A 19492-nucleotide genomic window follows, 5' to 3' on the forward strand; every position below is an offset into this window, starting at 1 on the left:
CAAGACTACCTATAGAAAATAATGATTTAAAAAATGATATTGCAGTTCTTGTTCTGCACCACAGCCATAGTGAATATATACATACAGTAGGTCAAACAGTGAAGTGGTCAATCCATCAGAAACCACGTGGGGCTCTCAGAAAAGGTCAATAAGTATTAAGCGCAGCACAACATGGCGCTCTCCAAGGCACGGAATAGGAGAGACATCAGAAATGCCTTTAGGGTTTCTTGCTCAAATAAGCAACTGAATTCAAACAGATAATGATCTTTACAAAAGAGCTTTTCTACCTGTGCTGACAATATGCTTCAATTTGTGTAAGCACAAATGGGGATGATGGAGAGAGAAAAATCTCTCTAAGTTTCCTCTCTAGAAGATTTAGTGCCACCACCATCCAAGTCTGGTGCAGGTGAAGAAAATGAAATCCTTCACACTGTTAAACAATTAAAAATGGATTTTAATTCTACAAATTTACAAGCAAAAAAATTAAAAAGTTAAAAAAACAAAAAAAAAACCCAATTCCAAGATTGTACTTCAAGTTTTCCTTTTTGAATTTTTGTAATGATCCTTGGCTTTTCGGATTAATTCATTCCAGTCCCCTGAATGAAATGCAGCAGTTATATTCCACACCCAGCAAGATGACATCTGGCTATTTCTGTGTAAAATACACAGTCTTCCTGATGCGAAGAACAAAACTGGAGCACTTTTAAATCCATTCATCAACAGCATGGTTGAAGTCAAAGCTCTGTCTTTTTCCCCTCCTCATATTAAGTTTAAAACTTGAGGCTGAAGCCAGGTCCTGCTGCAGATGCTCCTTGATTTGTGGTAGTCAGGTGAAAACCTGTATCTTTCAGATCATCATCACCCTGTGAAAATGAATATACAATTCATGTGTTTATAAGTAAGAAATGTATGTGTCACTGTTCTAACACTACATTAAAAGCAAAGTGAACAATATGTGTAAGATACAGGAAATACCATGTTAAATTTAATGGCCTCACCATAGAGTCTAAGTGGAGTTTTATTCATGTTATTTAATCAACACCCCAGGGCTATATTTCCAAAAACACTTCATTATAATTTCCTATTTTGGATGCTTGTTTTTTGACTGTCTTTATCTCTGAGCATGCAAAAACTATTGTGACTGCACTATCTGCATTGGTAAATCCGCACATTAGCCAACTGATCAAACACAGTTTGGGCCCATCTGCCATTTTGAGATTTTACACCCTCAAAATTATGGACATAGAAACTTATGTCAGTCTGTTCACAGGTGATCAAAAATAGCTTGAGCACAACCAATAAAATGTATCGTCTAACATATGCTGGACTTGGGAAGGGAGAGAAGGTAGCTCTGAATGAGGAGTCTGAAGAGTACAATGAGATTTTGCAGCGGATTCAAATGACTATGGCTTCTCAAGTCAAGCTTAGCACATAGGAAGCCCAGAAAATGGAAAAGGTACGAGCCTCACTTTTCTTTAGCTTTTATGGACTATTCCCCCAGCCCCAATATTGAAGGAAGCAGAGCAGCTTCCCCCTCTGCACAGTGGTGCCTGCAATGTACCAGGCATGGAACTTCAGTCTTCATCCATGATCAAAATGCCACCACACTTGCCCCATTCACTTTTTAAGAACAATGAACTTGCTAGTAAGTCTAATGATTTCAAACACAATAAGGTGATACAGTCCGGTCTATCAATTTTCCCAACAATAGCACCAGGAGACACAAGAAAGGACAGTAGGAGATTCTATGCTGGATTACCTCAAAATTTGGTTCTTTACCAATTTGGGAAACTTACCAATTGACTATACCCAAGTCCTCCCTCTGGAGGTCGTGGGCTTGTGCCACGCTTAACTCTTTGTTGTTCACTTTTTGCTGGCCATGTTGGAAACATGGAGGGGTCAATAGGAAGGGGAGTCTCTCGGAAATACTCATGCTTCAAACCATCTTCAGCAGTGATTCTTCTGCCTGGATAGTATGTCAAGAACCTGAAAATTATTCAAAGGGATGGAGTGGGACAGGGTAAAAAAAAGCAGAGAAAAAGGGGAAAAATTAGGAAAAAGGGGGAAGAAATATGCAGACAGCCAGTTTAAGATATTCCAATTTTCTGAAAAAGGATTAGTTTTAAAAGTAAATAAAAACTGGAACTTTACATTACATTATTTTTCAGGGGTACCAACAACATACAGACTCAGCATCACTAAAGTAAAAAATAACCCTTTTTGAAGATACAATTGTTGAGTTGCAGAGCATCAGGATGAATGAGTAGTCAGATATAGCTTAGAAAGGATCTAAAGTGGTTCAATTAACACAATTTTATATGTTGCTTCACTCTGTAGTAAGGATGACTCTGACACAATTCTGTAATATAACCTGACCAGTCAATTTGTGGTCAACTATTTCAAACACTTAACAGTACAAAAGGTTTGTCTCTATTGTGCTATATACCAAGCTTAGCAGAATACGAGCATGATACTGCAAACATTTGGAGCAAGAGATTAGTCCCTCTAGACTTCAATAATATGTGTAAAGTTAAGCTTGTGCAGGACCAGGGCCTACATACATGCATCCTGCACTAATGATCTCTTCTGAGAGACAAACCCATCTTAACTAAAGTAATTGTGAGTTATACAGCACTGTACTGACAACCATCTTTACTAGGACCGACTTTGGCAGGTTACTTAAGGGATTCAAAGTAATATTGTTAAACTCATTCCAAAGAAAAATAAGCAACAGCTGATTGGCATGTTTAGTGGCTAAATTGAGAGGACTGAAAATCCTATTTTACAAAGGATGGACACAGACTTTCCATAGAACCTTGTACCTGAATCTGTCCTTTCCAGGTACATACACATGGCATGAAATCTAGGAGAACTTTTTAGGGGAAAAAACCTCTCAAGCCATTGCCAGCATCCCTTTTTAAAAAAAAAAAAAAAAAAGGGCGGGGAGAGACAGGGAACAGAGGATCAGGGGTCTACAGGTAGAACTAAATTATGAAGACAACCAGAACAGCTGATTTAACAGAATTGACAAAATACAGATGACTATTTTTTCCCCTAGCTTTCCACTTTCCTCTTATGAATTCTAAGATCTGTTTCCTTTTCCTTCTCACCCCCTCCAGTTTAACTGTAACATTATGACTTCACCGTTGATATCAATGGCCATCAGTAAACTGCAAGAGGGAAGACTCACAGGACAGGATAATTAAATGCAATGTGAATGATCTAAACTACTACTTAGAAAACAAACATTATATTTTAGGACTCCAGGGCTTGGCTCTGCCAGCACAGTGGAGTAATAAGAGGTGTTGCATGTCAGGATTCAGGTTCACTAGGGGTAGCTATGTGCAGGCCAAGAATAGAATTTAGGGAGTTGATAATTAAAGAGAGACTTGAGATGCATCAGTCTCACCTTCCTGAGAAATTAAATTAACCAAAAAGAAAGCCATGCCTTGATGCAGGACTGTAGAAATTCTCCATAATTATAGGTCTGTAATAAATGGGTTCTTCCACTATTCAAATAAAAATTTACACTTACTTGTTCATGAGATCAAAACCTGGATCAGAAAGGAGTGCCCCAAACCTCTTGCGTAAGTTGTTATAGGGATACTCTGTGAATGTCATCTTCTTTACAGCTGGCAGCTCATTGTACCCAGGCCAGATTTTCTCACTGGGGGTACCCAGGTCCTGCAAATCAAAATATTATCTCAGAAGAAAATACACACCACAGTGCATCTTTCTTGTTCCTTCCACATATATGATTTGATAAATATCAGAACACAAAATAAAAGCACAATCTTTAACAACATATTGACCACATGTATATGCTGAACAACAGAAGGCTCTGTTATATCTATATCAGAGCTGGGAGGGGATGTTAATTTGCTTACTATATCCTTCTAGAGCAGTGCTGGGCTACAACAATGATCAGTGACTCCAAGAGTATCAGTTACCTTAAAAACTTTGTTAATCTGGTCAATTTCCGATTTTCCTGGAAACAGCGGTTTCTGAGTTAATAATTCTCCAAATATACAACCTACTGACCACATGTCTATTGCAGTGGAGTATTCCTGAAAATAGATAAAATGTACAAATTACAGGAGGAATTATTTTACAAGACAGTTTGCCAACCAACTCAATGATGATTTGACTACTTAGATCACTGTACATTATAATTATTTCACTACATGTGAACCATGCATATTCTCAAGTAAAAGTTACTATGGATGATAAAATAGTTACTTATTATACACAGAAACATCACATACTGAAATTTGACACTCACGAAAATGTCACCCCTTTTCTCTCACCCCATGTTGAGAATCATTCCCATCACAACTAGCAGAGGGAGTCCTAGCCACTGCCCTAACATACATTAGCACTGTGTTCTGCATTTGACCCCTCTGCCCCAAGAATAGTCTCAGTTTAAGGAGCAAAAATCTGACAACAGTAGAACTCTCTTCCTAAACAAAAGTAGTCTTTTCACCTGTAACAGCCTGACATATTGCACAGCCCCTGATTAATAAAATAGGATGAAAGTCTTGGACCCAGAGCACAGGTTCGCTCTGACTCTTACACCATCTGCTTTTGTGATTCTTGCAGTGGTTTTTCTCCCAGCCCACATTCTACTAACCAGACCACCAGTTAGAGTTTCATAAAGGCCTCTTCCAAGTCTGCAGTATGGATCAGCTAAACAGCAGGTGGACATCGTGATCAAAATGTTGCCAAATGCTTTGCTTTGCTGTTTAAAGCAGTACATCAAGCTTCCACACATTGTAGAGAATGGGAGTCAGATGCCCCGCCCCCACTGTCCCCTCCCCATCTCCAAAAATCAAGCAATCCAGTTCCGTATATGGCACTGATGAACAACACCAATTTCTAACAGTAAAACCCTGGTAGTTCGCTCCTATTAATATTCCAAAGAAGAATAGTTACACCCATCCACCTCCCTTCAGAAGCATGCAACCTTTTCAGCTTATGGGAAACCAAGTAAAATTTTCTCCACTAAATTAGCAATTACAGTATGGTTTCGGCTCCACATTTTTCAATCTCTAAATCTAATATGAAAAATCATCCATGCATACTTTGTATGTCAACTGCAAATTAAATAAGGGGAAAAAAATCAAGAAGCTATAAAGACTAATTGCCATCTTAGTTCACAGATGGACAGGACAAAACATACCTTGGCGCCAAGTAACAGCTCTGGTGCCCTGTACCATAGTGTCACAACTACAGGTGTATAAGGCTTTAGAGGTGACCCATACTCTCGGGCTAGTCCAAAATCTCCAACCTGAATGAGAATGGATCATCATTAGCACTATCCACTAAAAAACGCACAGTAGAAGCTGGTGTCATCTACAATGCCAGCGTGCAGTCATTTTCCTCAACCCTCACTCCCTTAAAAAAAGTTAAGTTTGCAAGGAATTAGCAGAATAAACCACTGATTTAAGTTAGTCTTGTAAAATTCTGCTTGCTCACTCATCCAAGACGAGTAATTTATTTTGACTGGTAAGGCAAATATAATTTGTTTTTTTTCCCATTACTGATCATCATGGCAAAGGTCTAGTAGATTTTCTCCCTAGGCTGGTGAATTTTCATGGCAGAAAAAAAATAATATTAGATGGTGCTAAGTGCAATCACATAACAAACAGCAAAATTTCATACAATGTGAAAAAGAGCTGTCTTCTTCAGGAAAGGACACAGTATAGGCTACACACTACATTAATACCCCAAGATTTCCGAATAACGGAACTTTGTAAATTTTGCCTCTGGATATTAGAACTGTGAAACTGCGGAAGACTGTTATATCCTGATCCTACTCATTACATACCCTCCCAGTATTTTTTTAAAATAAATTAAATATGTATAATCTGTCCCCAAGCATGAATACTCACCATTTAATGTTATTTCCTTCAACGGGGAAGAAAAATACTACAATTTAGCACTTATACAAGTACTTTTCAATTAATGTATTAAGTCTTACAGTATCCTTGGGAGTTAAAAAAAAAAGTGTTATCCCTATTTTACAGATGGAGAAATTGAGGCACAGAAACTACACAACTTATTTAACGTCACAAATGTAGTAAGAAGAGGGTCTGAAACAAGGTTTTGTATTAGAGGCCTGGTATGAGGCCTGAGGCCTGGGTTAAGGTAGTTAAGACCTTGCTGATATGAAGCAAAGTCAAGTAATGAGCAAGAGGCAGGCCCTACTCACAGAATTCGGCAAGCATAGGGCTGATATTGCAAAACACACATACTCCTAAGTGGTGCTAGGCACAAAACACTCACGTAAACACATTCCAGAAGGGTGGTACCAGAACACCCCAATAAGCACACTCCCCAGAGATAACAGGAACATGTGGACCGATCTTAAGGATAGGGTCAGGATGACAGCATGATGAATAGAGATGTTTTGATCGAACCAAGAGGTACAAGGCAATGCGTGGCGCCCTAATACATCAGAGAGTGATGCGTAACTTGTTTGTATTGGTGTCTAAAGATGTATCTCAGAGGAAATGTCTTTGTCTGACCTAGGGGATAGTGGAAAGTCCCACCACTAACTGAGCCAGTCCATTGTCACGAGCATACATGTTAGTATACCTGTAACCATTGAGCTGGGACATTAGCACTGTGCTTTGTCGGCAATAAACCTGACCAAGCACCTTTGCTACGAACCAAGTCTGTGGATTTATTGGGTGGTTCGCTCAAGGTCTGATGTGCCAGCTGTCTGCACAGAGCTGGGAGAACACACGAGAAAACACGCACACAGCCAAACATCTGACAACAACACATATGGTCTATAGCACAGCTGGGAAAAGAACCCTGATCTGGCTCCTAGTTATGTTGTTATAAAAACGAGACAGTATTTCCCTTGACCACTAAACCATGTTTATTTATTAGTCATATCCTAGCATAAATCCTACAACCATGACAGGGCAGTCTCTGTATCTAATGGAAAATTTTATTCTATTTTGCAACAGTAGATTTTCTTGCATGCTACAGCTGCAAGAATGGAAATGCAACGCACTATCCAGATATTAACTGCTATGATGCAATGAAGTTCAAGGCCTTTAAAAAAAACAAAAAAACCCACTGGATCCTTACCTTTAAAATGCCTTTATGACTCAGCAGCAGGTTGGAGGTCTTCAAGTCCCGATGAAGTATCCAGTTGTCATGAAGGTGCTTCACTCCACGCAATAACTGAATCATCAAAGTTTTCACTTCACCTGGAAGGATGAAAGAAAGAACCTTGTGTGTTCAGTTGAAAGATGAAGTCTACTAGTACTATGCTTTTTGAAATAGTTAAATCAAGAGCATAGAACAAAACATACATAACCAAAATAAGTACTAGTTATGCATTTAATTATTAAAAAAGAACCAACATAGTTTACAGTATTAAGGGGGGAAAAAAGCAGGGGCCTTTATCAATATGAACCAAATTCTGATCCCACTGAAGTCAATTCAAAACTCTCAATGACATAAATGGTATCAAGATTTGGCCACAGAATTTCAGCACGAGACAGTGAATGAAATATGTTCAGTTTAGTGTTTTCAGCACAACCCATGTAGAACAGGCATTTCTCGCAATGACTAGGTGACTGTCAAATCAGATAACGCTAACATGTGCCTAAGTTAGCGGAGACAATGGAATTGCTTTTCAAAGGTACAGAGTAATTCTTCCAGGAGTATCTGAGGAAGCTCACACTGCAGCACATTCAGATGGGAGGAATATGGTGCAGTTCTGGGTACAATTGGTTAAATCCCCAAATATTTCATTTTTCAGGGATTAATCTTGTTGCATAAAATTAAGAGAAGGAAGTCTTGAATACCTGTGTTTCCAGCTTTCCCATGACACCTAATATTTGAAGTGAACTAACTAACTAAATCAAGTAAACCTGGAACCCTAATTAATCAATCAAGGAAACTTCCCCATCAGTTTATATATTTGCTTCATCATCATCCATTATCATATATGTTGCAGTAGCATCCAAAGGCCCTGAGCATTATCAAGGCCACATCATGCTAAGGGCTGCATATATAAACAAACATCGGCTGGAATTTTCAAAAGAGCCTAAGGTAGTTGGCTCCCCAAATCCTATTGGGACTGAATGGGCATTGGGTGCCACACTCCTCATGACTCTGCAAATCCAAACCATAGGATTCTTGGGAGACGCTCGTATATGATAGTGATGGTCACCGATCTAAGTTTCTAAATAGAGAGGCTAGACAGAAAGGTAGAAAGATGAAACAGTCCCTGTTCTAAAGAGCTTTCAGAAACAGTTCCATCTTAATGATATATTCTGTCACACACAAAACCAAAAATGTGTCAGTATAATTCAGGGACATAATATATTGATGTTCTTGTAATTCACATGATTTTAGCTTGGAAAGTTAAAGTAGGCTAGGAAATACAGTACCTGGTAAAAATGGCTGTTTCATGGTTTCCATCAGACTTTTGAGGTCATGTTCTACATAATTCATTACGATATAGATTTTATCCATATTACTGCCCACAACAATTTCCTAAGAACAAATACAGCATATTATCAAGGAAACCAAGCAATATTTATAAGTGGTTAAGGATGACTGGCAGGAATGTATTAGCAGGTAAAAAAAGGGACATCAAATTTATAAAATTCACAGGAAATGTATGACACTGAAGTGTTTAGACAAGTTCATTTTTATAGGTTTTAAACAGATTTTATAGACAAAAATGAGCTATTTGAGTATACAAGGCACACAACTGCAAACTGAAAGAAACAAGCTCTAATGAGCAAATACTGTACTTAAATCAGACCATTATAGGGCATTTTAACAGTCAAAGAGTAACACTTCAAGAACAAAATTAATGTTAATATAAAAGTATTGGTGGTCTTACCCTAACAGTGACTATATTTGGGTGCTGTGCTTTCAGAATGGTGTTTATTTCTCTTAGAGAAGTAATGGGAAAGCCTTCTTTTTCCTTTTCCATTTTCAGTCGCTTCAGAGCCACAATTTCATCTACAAAGAAAATTATATCTTAAATACAGAACCCAAATTAAATATCTAATCAAAGACAGGTTAAGAGGACACTTCTTACAGCACAGTAAATATTTTACTATCTTTTTCAAAGGAAGTCCTTATCCAGGCATTATATTAGCTTGTGTGTTAAAGACTGGACTAGACTGAGGTCATGAATAAGTATAAAACCCAAAGCAATTTTTTCCCCCTCACATCATTTCCTAGGATTGCCGATTATAGGTTTTATTATAGTCCAATAAAATACAAATGGAAAGAGAACAAACAAAACTACTACTGTACTATACGATTTGCCTCTCATACAAACATTGATTTAACTTGCTGGAAGAAAAGAAATGCATCTTAGGTTAAATTCACCCCTATGAAGAAGGCCAGCACCACTTAAAGCCTCAGAATATTAGTGTGAATTATCTGCATTGTGCTAGCACCTACGGGTTCAAATCTGGGGTCAGGACCCCATTGTGCTCAGCACTGTAAAACACATACCAAAAAAGGCAGAGTCTGTCCCAAAGAGCTCACAGTGTAAAAGTAATACAGGATTTAAATGAGGAATAGGCTTTATGCTAGTCCCTGCAGAGGTGAATTTTTCCCCTTATGAATTAATTCTACGTGGCAAGAATATAAAATTAACAGTTAAAATGTGAATCATTAGATATTAAAGTACCCCTATTTATTATATATGTCAATTACAGCGATCAAAGATATCTTTGGCATGTTGCGGTGGTGACTTGCATAGACCCGGAAGTGAGTGAGCACTTACAGTCAAGCAGTCAATGGCACCTCTCCTTTTGTAAACGATTTCAGAGAGTAATGTTAATGTCAGCCTCAGAGGAAGGCTACATGCCATGTAGGCTAGAGAAGGAAGTGGCCACCGCAGCTATATAGTACAAGGAATGAATTGAAAGAAAACAACACTTTCCATTTGTATAATTCCTTTTCAGAGAGGATTTTAAAACACTTAAAAAACCCCAATGAATTCTCACTCTATCCCTATAAAGAATGGTATTACCCCAAACTTGTAGATGGAGGAATTGAAAGTTTAAGTTACAGCGAGTGTTAAAACTGGGAACAACCATAAGTCCTGTCTCCAAGTCTTCTGATCTAAATATCAGAACAAACTTCCTCTTAACAAATTGCTCGTTTTGCTCAACACAACAAAAGTTTACAAATGACAGGGTTTGTTTTTTGTTTTTTTACCGCCTGTCAGATATATTTTAACACATATAAATTTTAAATTTATACATCTATATATGAGCCTTCTCGTGAAAACAGCCAGCTTGCAGAAAAGTAATACATTATTTGTGACAGCAGCAGTAGGGGGAATCATATCAGAGATGATAAAACAGTTTGCATCTTGCTGTGTCGGCTGCTGTACACAATGGAAAGAAGAAGTGATGCAGTACTTATACTACAAATGTTATTACAATGTTAAATTAGATCCTTCTTCCAGTTGATAAATCACTAAAAAAAAGGGATGTGTGTGCAAATTAGCTTACATTTGGCTTTTGCACTACTGGTATCAAATGGGATAACTTTTCAGCAAGACAGCTACCACCAGAAGCAAGTTCAAAAACCTGGATTTATTTATTAAGTTTTCAAATACACACCACAGTTTATACCTGGTGAGAAGTGTTTCCTCAGCATGTGAGCTTTTTAACTACTGATTAAAACAACTTTAGTTTCCTTCAAACAAGAATTAAAGATGGACTTCAAAGCAAACAATAAAAGTGAGCTAACCACAAATTTCTGTAAAGAATGCCCACCACACACAAACCACTTCTTTTATAAAACCATTTAAATCATTTTCCATACCAATAATGACACCTATTGGTGTGTCTACATCTAATCAATTGGCAGATCACCCTGCTATGCTCAACTAAATCTAGTAGCTCAGAAGCAAGAAATCTCTACCTATAGGGCTAAAAATCAAACTTTTGTTAATTTCAACATGACTATGTCTAATAAAAAGACACTGAATATCTTTACAAGAATCTTATTTAAAATGCACACCACACTGAGAGGAAGGAGTCACTCATGAAAAAGAGCAATAGCAGCTAAAAATAGTATTTTAAACAGTCTTTTCTTATTAGTGGAGGATTTAGAAAATGATTTTGCCTTAGACCATAGCTCTACAATGGTTAACAATCAAATCCAAGAACAGAGTAGGTTAAAGCACACACTTATCCAACTATTCTCCCACTTCATTATATCAGAACATTTGATACAAGAAGGGATAGATTGGCCTTGTGGTTAAAGATCAGGACTGAGAGCTAAGAAATCTGGGTTATATTTCCAGCTCTACTGCAGACTTCCTGTTACGTTCCTTACAGAGTTATTGTACGGCTTAATTCTTTCACATTTTTTGAACACTTTTAGGTCCTGGGATAAAAGATTCTACAGAAATGCAAAGCATTATTACATTAAGTTTGCACAATGTTTATACTTAACTTCTAATTTACCTTCCACAAAAGACTAACTATTTTCCTATATTGAATGACACCCTCCTCAGAGTTCAGAGCTTAGTGCAGATCCCATGTCAAGCACTCAGAATATCTAACAGGCCAGCACAAGTTCTTAACATGACATCCAACTTTGGACTCCTTCTGTTTAACACTGTATACGGCATCACCCACTGCACAAGTATTGTTGTTACATTTCATTCATATTGTTACCATCGTCTTAATGTTTAAATTGTCCACTGCACTAACACTGGCATGTAATATCATGTTGATCATAATGCGGAAGGTTAATATTGTTTTGAAGGTTTCAGAGTAGCAGCCGTGTTAGTCTGTATTCGCAAAAAGAAAAGGAGTACTTGTGGCACCTTAGAGACTAACAAATTTATTAGAGCATAAGCTTTCGTGAGCTACAGCTCACTTCGGAATGCATCCGAAGAAGTGAGCTGTAGCTCACGAAAGCTTATGCTCTAATAAATTTGTTAGTCTCTAAGGTGCCACAAGTACTCCTTTTCTTACTGTTTTGAAGAAAAGAGATCTCCAGAAGAATTTCAGCACCCACAGTACAAAACAGGGAGAGCACAAAGTGATTAGGTTGCATGCAAGAGAATATTCAAAATAATTAGTAACTTCAAGCAAAGGTGTTTGTTTTCCAAACTGCAGATCCCTAAAACATACAACTTCCCTGTGGATCACCAAGAGGTGTAGCCCTAAGATGGGTCACTTAAGTTTTTTTTAATATTACATCACACTTTGCCCTTAATGCTTAATAAGTGTTGTGAAAACATTATGAGACCATTTAATGAAACCAACATTTTTAGCACTGTTTTAAACAGGCATACTTGTACCAACCAGTTTTTTTGTCTTTTGCCCTGTATACCACACCATATGTTCCTTCTTCAATCCTGTTCAAACACTGAAATTCCTCCACGCTTCGACATCCCTGAGAAAAACAGAAAATTAGTCTATAGGATTTACTTTTTTTAAAGACATACAAGACATAGTATGGCTGACTTTATATGAACAGTTTGTTATCCCAGAAGAATATAAAAATGATCTATGCCCAGGAAAACTATTTTGTTCCAAAGCATTTTTACCTAATACTCTAAGAAAGTGTCCTTTCAGGAACAAAAACTATGTTTAAAAAAGATTAAAATACTCCACCTCAATAGCTCCTAAGCCTCATTCATTTCTACAGATTCTGAAGAAATGAGGATTTCAGTCTCAGCAGCAGAGGAACTAGCTCAACACCTTAGACTGATGTCTCTCAGGCAGGCCATTGAGCTGCATTTGCATTCCCTAAGCATATGCTGATCCTAGCCATTGATAGCAAAAAGAGATACATAAATCTTGACTGTCTAGATCAGTGTTTCTCAACCACCAGTCTGGCACTGGTCCCTGAGATCTGCCTGACACAGTTTAGGAAGGCAGCAAGCCGGTCCCCAGTATCAAAAAGGCTGAGAAACACTGATGTAGATACTTCCTTTTATTAAAATAAAGGTGGCATAATATACATATTAAACATACAAATTACTTCCCATTTTACTTTAGTGTAAACGTAAAAGTAAAACATGCAAAGATCTAGCTAGATCAAATGCTCAGTTACACATAATACGTGTGTATATCAGTATTCTGCATCTACATTACTTCCTACGTTGCTGCACTAGCACACAACATTGCAATTCTGATCTGATGAGGAGGTCTATCTAGTCCACTATTCTGTGTCTGGCAGTGGCTAGTAAAAGTTGCTTCAGAAAAAGGTGCTCACACACAAAAAAGCACATGTAAAGAACTGTCCACGGGGAAGTTTTTTCCTGAATTTCAATCAGTTGGAGCTTTTGTTTATGCCCTGAAGCATGAGTTTATATTTCTTACACGTTTTTATTCTATCTAATTCTCATCATACATATAAATGCTCAGTCCTTTTTTTTAATCCTATTAAACTGTTGCCTTTATGAATATCTTGTGGGAATGAGTTCCACAGGCTAATTAGGTGTTGTGTACAAATATTTCCTTTCATCTGTTTTAAATTTATTGTCTTTCAGTTTCACTGAACATTCTCTTTCTATTATGTGAAAAAAAGCAGGAATGACAAACTATTTGTTTTATAAGCTTTTGGGGACAAGGATTGTCTTTTTTCTGCACTTGTACAGTGCTGAGTACCTTGGGGTTCAGGTCCATGACTAGGGTTCCTATGTGCTATGATAACAAACAACAACTTATTTTGCTCACCTTCTCAGGTCCCTGCTTATTCATCTCCTCTGTAACTAAAAACTTTTCACTCTCTCCTCAATGGACATCTTTCCATTCCAACAAACATTTATATTACTTGTGAACCTGTCTATACCTGCAATAGCTATTTTCAGACGGGGTCACCAGAATATCACAATATCCCAATGTATTATACCCTTTTTAAAAACTAAAAGTTTCAACTTGTTTTCACACACAACTTTTAAAAATATTATATGTGAATATTTGATTGATGGAATATATGCTTGGGCTCACTTGACACCACAAGATGCTTTTGGTTGACCCTACCATGGTTTATGCACATAATGAATCTGACATTGGGCTAATGCACTGGACAATATGACATAATATTGTTTTATATCCAAGATGCTCTTGAGAGTACATATATCATTTTATGTCACTATTCATGGAAATCCCATCTAAGACATTCTGGAGCCCTTGTGAAATGATCCTCACCTGCAGTGCAGGAAGGTACTTGGGTAGCTCTTGTTTCAACTCAATGGGTGATGAAACTGGAGAATCAGGAACATAATCTCCTTCTGTCATTGCATTGGAATGTGGGGTCCCCTCCCCCACTTCCTCCTCTTCTCCTTCACTTCCTGCTGAATCTCGATCAAATCTTGACTCTGTAACTTTAAAATTTAGAATCAGTCGTGGAAACAGGCAGCCATTTGTGATGTTTGAATTGGTTTTAGACGAACTAGTGAGGGAATAAGATTGTGATCATAAAACTGAGATACTAAAGAGCGTGGCATGCAATTTGAGTGTCCTGTTAAGAGATGACAAGGAAGGTATTTAAAGAAGCATGATTCTTTTTTCTATGTTTGGGGAGTATTTCATGAGGTTTGGTTATAGTTCCTTGAATACATTTTCAGGGTAAAATATTGCACGTTATAAAACTAAACCAGTATATGAATAGAATGAAAAGAAGACTGATTCAACTTTAATCTGATACATCATATAGTGCAATTCTGAGTATCAAGAGGATGGGCCCGATTCAAAATCGCAGCTAGAACATTAGGTAAGTTCAGATCCAGATCCAAGCTTCTCTGTTGACTCTTACAATAGGCCAACAAAAAGCCCTTGGATCAGAACTCTCACCCAGACTTTGGGGAAGTTCTGATCCAGGGTGTGTCTACTCTTGAGTACAGATGACCCACACTACCAAATGGTGTGGTGGATTATAATACTGATGAAAATCCACTAGCAAGTTGATTTAAAAAAGCCATGGTCATTTCATAAAATACCATTTTATGCAAGATTTCAACTTAGACCTGCAGAAGTAATATCCACCCCCATCCACCAACAGTATTTTTTATACAAGGCTACTTTTCATAATCAAGTCCTGGTAGGCTTGAACATCTTGAAACCCTTTCACATTCTAGACAGTGCATTAAAATCCGTAGTTCATGAAACAAAAAAGGAAAAAATTGCTACAGCTAAAGCCAATGTTTGCATCTTACCAATTGGAATGTGATTTCCATTCTCTCGCTCTTCTTCTTCTTCACTCATTTCTTCTTCACTCACCTCTTCTAAAAAACAGAATGAAGTCCAACAGAAAAAGCTTAATATCGTTCTGATTTCATGTACATAGATGCTTAATACAGTGAAATAGCAATACGAGTGTTACAGAGTAATGCAGAGGTCCCCAAACTGTGGGGTGCGCCCCCTAGGGGGGCATGGAGTAAAGTTCGAGGGGGGTGCAGCAGACACAGGCCAGCCCCCATGGGGGGTAGGGAGGGAGCACCACCCAGTCCTACCCCTAGCTGTGCTCTGGCCCCGCCCCCCCAGCCAAGGTCCTGGCCTCATGCCTGGCCATGTTCCCAGCCTCAGCAGTGGCTCTGCACCCAGCTGCAGGACCAGCTGCAGCGCTGCTCCTGGCCCCGCCCCCAGCCTTGGCCCTGGGCCCCAGCTCCATTCTTGGCTCAGGGCCAAGACTGGGGGTCAGGGCTGGGAATGGAGCCACATGCAGCCATGGGCTCAGCTGCCAGCCCGCACCGCAGACCAGCTGCGGCTCTGCTCCTGGTCCTGGACCCACCTGCCGCTGTGGCTCCAGCCTTGGCCCCCTTACTCCTGTCCACATTCCCGCCCTGCCCCCAGTTCAGGGGGGAGGGTGAGGACAGGGGTAAGGGGGGACACAACCCTCAAACGTTTGGCAACCACTGGAGTAACGCCATTTCAGCAGTTTTACAGGTCCTGCTCACTATGATCTACTGTTAGTAACCCAGTACCTCTGTTTCACTTGGTAGGCAGAGTTCCTCAAAACAAGAAACACTAACATTGGTGGCTGCTGTTTCTGCTTATTTTCTTCAATTTTACATTACAAGCTTATAATGTAGCTTTGAAAATAGGTTTTAAAAACCCTTGACTGTTGGTGAAAACGTGGTGCATGAAGAAATTTCATATATATCTGCTATTTGTGCCCTAAAATGGAAGTTTTGGAAACAAATATGCAAGTAAGTTATAAAGTCTTACTGACTGTGATTTAGGGCTCTATTGTGAGAAAATCAATGACACCTGAAACAAATAATTTATAGCCCCATGATTAGTGGCAGTCAGAAGTTATGATGCAGTCACGGGAAAGAAGAAAGTTCGTCCAATGACATCAGCTTAGCTTAAAAATGTAGAAATTATTGGTGACAAAAAAATTCAAGTAACTCTTAGAAAACTTCTTAAAATTTGGTGGTTACTTTTCACTGATTTAATAGAAAAACATCCAGCAGTCAGGCCCACATTGTTGTGCTCATTTTTTGTATACTAATTAATGATACTCAGATAGCAATTACTAGATTTGCTTAAAGAAAAGGAGGACTTGTGGCACCTTAGAGACTAACAAATTTATTTGAGCATAAGCTTTCGTGAGCTACAGCTCACTTCATCGGATCCGATCGAGTGAGCTGTAGCTCACGAAAGCTTATGCTCAAATAAATTTGTTAGTCTCTAAGATGCCACAAGTCCTCCTTTTCTTTTTGCGAATACAGACTAACATGGCTGCTACTCTGAAACCTAGATTTGCTTAGTTAATTTCTTTTGTATTATTTCCATTTGTTCTTTCAAAAATGAAAAAAATCTAATAAAATTTAAAGCAGAAAATAATTAGAGATGGTAGAGACTTCTCTAGTCCATCCCCCAGGCTAGTACAATACTGTTCCTTATAGAACATTTGCTAGTGTCCAATGTGGTTTTAAAATAACTCAAATGATGAGGCTTTCAACACCTCTCTTATAAAGACAAAAATATCACTGGAACTGTCCATCTTGGCTTCTTAGATTCATAACTTGTATTCATACAGAAAGGCTAATGTATTACTTGTCCTCAGAAGTTTAAGGTTTCTATCTTATCTGTGACCAAGGAAAAAAAAGAAAGTGGAACACGTTAAAACTGTAAGCACAAAAGTGCTTTGGGTGAGCATTTTTGACCACTTACCAGCTGACTGTTCAGACACTTCCTCAGAATTGCTTCCTGTCTCCTCCTCCTCCTCTTCCTCCTCCTCTTCTTCTTCTTCCTCCTCCTCTTCCTCCTCTTCCTCCTCCTCCTCTTCCGATTCTCCACTGCTAGATTCCTCCTCCTCTTCCTCTGAACCAGATCCAGATTCTGTCAGGGGATAAGCAGAGAACACAAAAGTAACTAGGTACACTCTCACGTGAAGGGTCTTCTCACAAATATGATTATTTCCTAGGGTAAAGTCTATGCATTTGATTGTGTGTAATCACCTCCTGACGAAGACTCTGCTGAGCTAGTTTTTCTCTCACTGTCACTGATGTCTTGCAAATCCGAAAGCAGGTCTCTTTCTTCTGTTTTCTCCTCTTTTACTGAGGAAGCAAAAACACAGGCCAGTTTCTAAGCATTACCTCTACTTTATCAAGTGCTGAACACACAAGAACCCTTCTTCTTTAATCCCTTGTCAAATATTTCAGTCATGTCCAGCAGAATGTACCTGCTGGGCTATTGAATGTACTTGGTATAGCGTCACATACTGTTGATTTCAATGGTACGTAACTTTCAGAACTGCAGTGCAGCAGGATCAACAGTGGAAGAGTTGAACTGTATTTCAGACTTTTTTTTTTTTTTAAAGTACACTGAGTTATTAATAAACCCCACTACATGAATTGTGAGGAACGCACAATTTGGTAATTAATTCTGTAAATAAAGTACCATTAGAGCACAATTTCACAAATACAAATACAAAAATCAGCACCACTTCTGACTATTCACAGTAGCATGTTCAGTGACTACAATCATTTTTCAGGTTTACAACAAAATAAAAACACAACTGAACTTTAACCAGAGGACGTGGTTATTTCAATTCCTGAATATTTTCTGTTAATAATCAGGGTCTCTAAGAATGTGGAAACCCAAAGGGCTAATTTTATGGCTTGGGAGCCAAACTGAACTTTCCAAGCCAGAATATTACCTGAAGTGTTTTCTTTCTTGAACAGGATGAGAATCGTAGTAATATTTAAACTATACTGCAGTTTCTATAGAGTTGAATTAAGCTTAATAAGCTTAATTATTCAATGGTTAGCTCCTTTCTCCTCTAAGAGTATTCAAGAGGATAATACAAATGGTGGCTTTTTAGTTTGGGAGGGAATTAAAATACAAATGTAAGAAAAGAGTCAGAGATCACTCACCAATGTCAAGAGACTAAGGCATTCAAGCACAGGCAACATTGTTATATAGCAGCGGTTCTCAAATTTTTGTACTGGTGACCTCTTTCACATGGAAAGCCTCTGAGTGCGACCCTCTCTTATAAATTAAAACCACTTTTTTATATATTTAAGACTATTATAAATGCTGGAGGCGAAGCGGGGTTTGGGGTGGAGGCTGACAGCTGCCCAAGGTAATAAACCCCAGTTTGAGAACCCCTGTTATATAGCATAAGTAAAGTTGAAGTATATTTCATAGCACAGACAACATTTTTAACCCTCAAGGTTAAGAACTATCACTGCAGAACTGTATTTATTTTGCAGCAGATGTTATACATGTTTGCTGGGGAGATAAAAATCAGCAAAAAAGTGCTCTAATTTGGCACAAACATTGCAATATTTTGGTAGTTGCTACCAGCATAGGTTACAATGCCCTTCAATTCCTGCAGCAACTCTCAGGAGGGGACCATTCTGGTGAATACCATGTATGTATAATCTGTCTGGTCTGCCCTTATCCTTTTCAAAAAAGGGCCTTCTCTGCTTCTTGGTCACCTCTATCAGCATAACGTCCTCCAATGTAAGGAATTCCTAAAGAGGTGCAGATGCAGTTACTAATCTGCATCCCCCACCTCTGTCCCCAAAACCCTCTACACCATTTAAGTAATGGCACATACCACCAAACCATGCTGTCCAAACAAGAATAGTCTCCCACTCCTCAAAACATCCTAGAAGCAAAACACAGTTCATTGCAACAAGGTCCGTAGGCACAGGAGAAGTAAGCTGGAAAACAAGTTACCATCACAAGCCTCTCCCGAGACTAGGAAGAAACTATGAGGATGGCCTTTCAAAATAGAGGGGAAAATATTTTATCTTTGCTGCCAGAGAGACCTGAACTAGGAACCACAACTGCATGTTAATTTTATCAGCCCCTCCTCCCCCCTCCAGTTCCTTCAAGTGCCAGGCTTCTGAAGGATAGGACTATTATCAGTATCTGAGTGCCTGGCTAACTTGAGGGGGAAGAAATGCAGGGCAAAAGAGTCAGTGTTCAGAAACCTCGAGAGCCTCCTGGAAGAGGAGATCAAGCAGCTGCTTGGGGATGAACTTTTCTTGGAGCAGCTTCACTCA

The 19492-nt window shown here is 38.6% G+C and overlaps 1 protein-coding gene across 15 annotated transcripts in view; it reads right to left on the minus strand.

The window, feature by feature from the left end:
- Nucleotides 1–19492, minus strand: part of CDK11A (cyclin dependent kinase 11A) — a 36573-nt gene that overhangs the window by 7077 nt on the left and 10004 nt on the right. For 9 of the 15 annotated variants that reach the window (XM_043499870.1, XM_043499872.1, XM_043499865.1 and 6 more), the window contains 13 exons: nt 17435–17533; nt 17148–17315; nt 15185–15253; nt 14178–14353; nt 12324–12414; nt 8876–8997; nt 8415–8520; nt 7102–7223; nt 5180–5287; nt 3951–4067; nt 3536–3684; nt 1797–1986; nt 288–863 (listed from right to left, as the gene is read on the minus strand). In XM_043499870.1, coding sequence (XP_043355805.1) covers nt 771–863; nt 1797–1986; nt 3536–3684; nt 3951–4067; nt 5180–5287; nt 7102–7223; nt 8415–8520; nt 8876–8997; nt 12324–12414; nt 14178–14353; nt 15185–15253; nt 17148–17315; nt 17435–17533 — 1610 coding nt within the window. In that variant the 3' untranslated portion in view covers nt 288–770. Of the gene's footprint in view, nt 1–85; nt 864–1796; nt 1987–3535; nt 3685–3950; nt 4068–5179; nt 5288–7101; nt 7224–8414; nt 8521–8875; nt 8998–12323; nt 12415–14177; nt 14354–15184; nt 15254–17147; nt 17316–17434; nt 17534–19492 lie in introns of all 15 variants that reach the window. The other 6 variants (XM_043499873.1, XM_043499871.1, XM_043499869.1 and 3 more) reach the window with 3 other exon arrangements.

Source organism: Dermochelys coriacea, chromosome 18 (assembly GCF_009764565.3).
Source record: "Dermochelys coriacea isolate rDerCor1 chromosome 18, rDerCor1.pri.v4, whole genome shotgun sequence".
In the NCBI taxonomy this organism is placed as follows: domain Eukaryota; kingdom Metazoa; phylum Chordata; order Testudines; family Dermochelyidae; genus Dermochelys; species Dermochelys coriacea.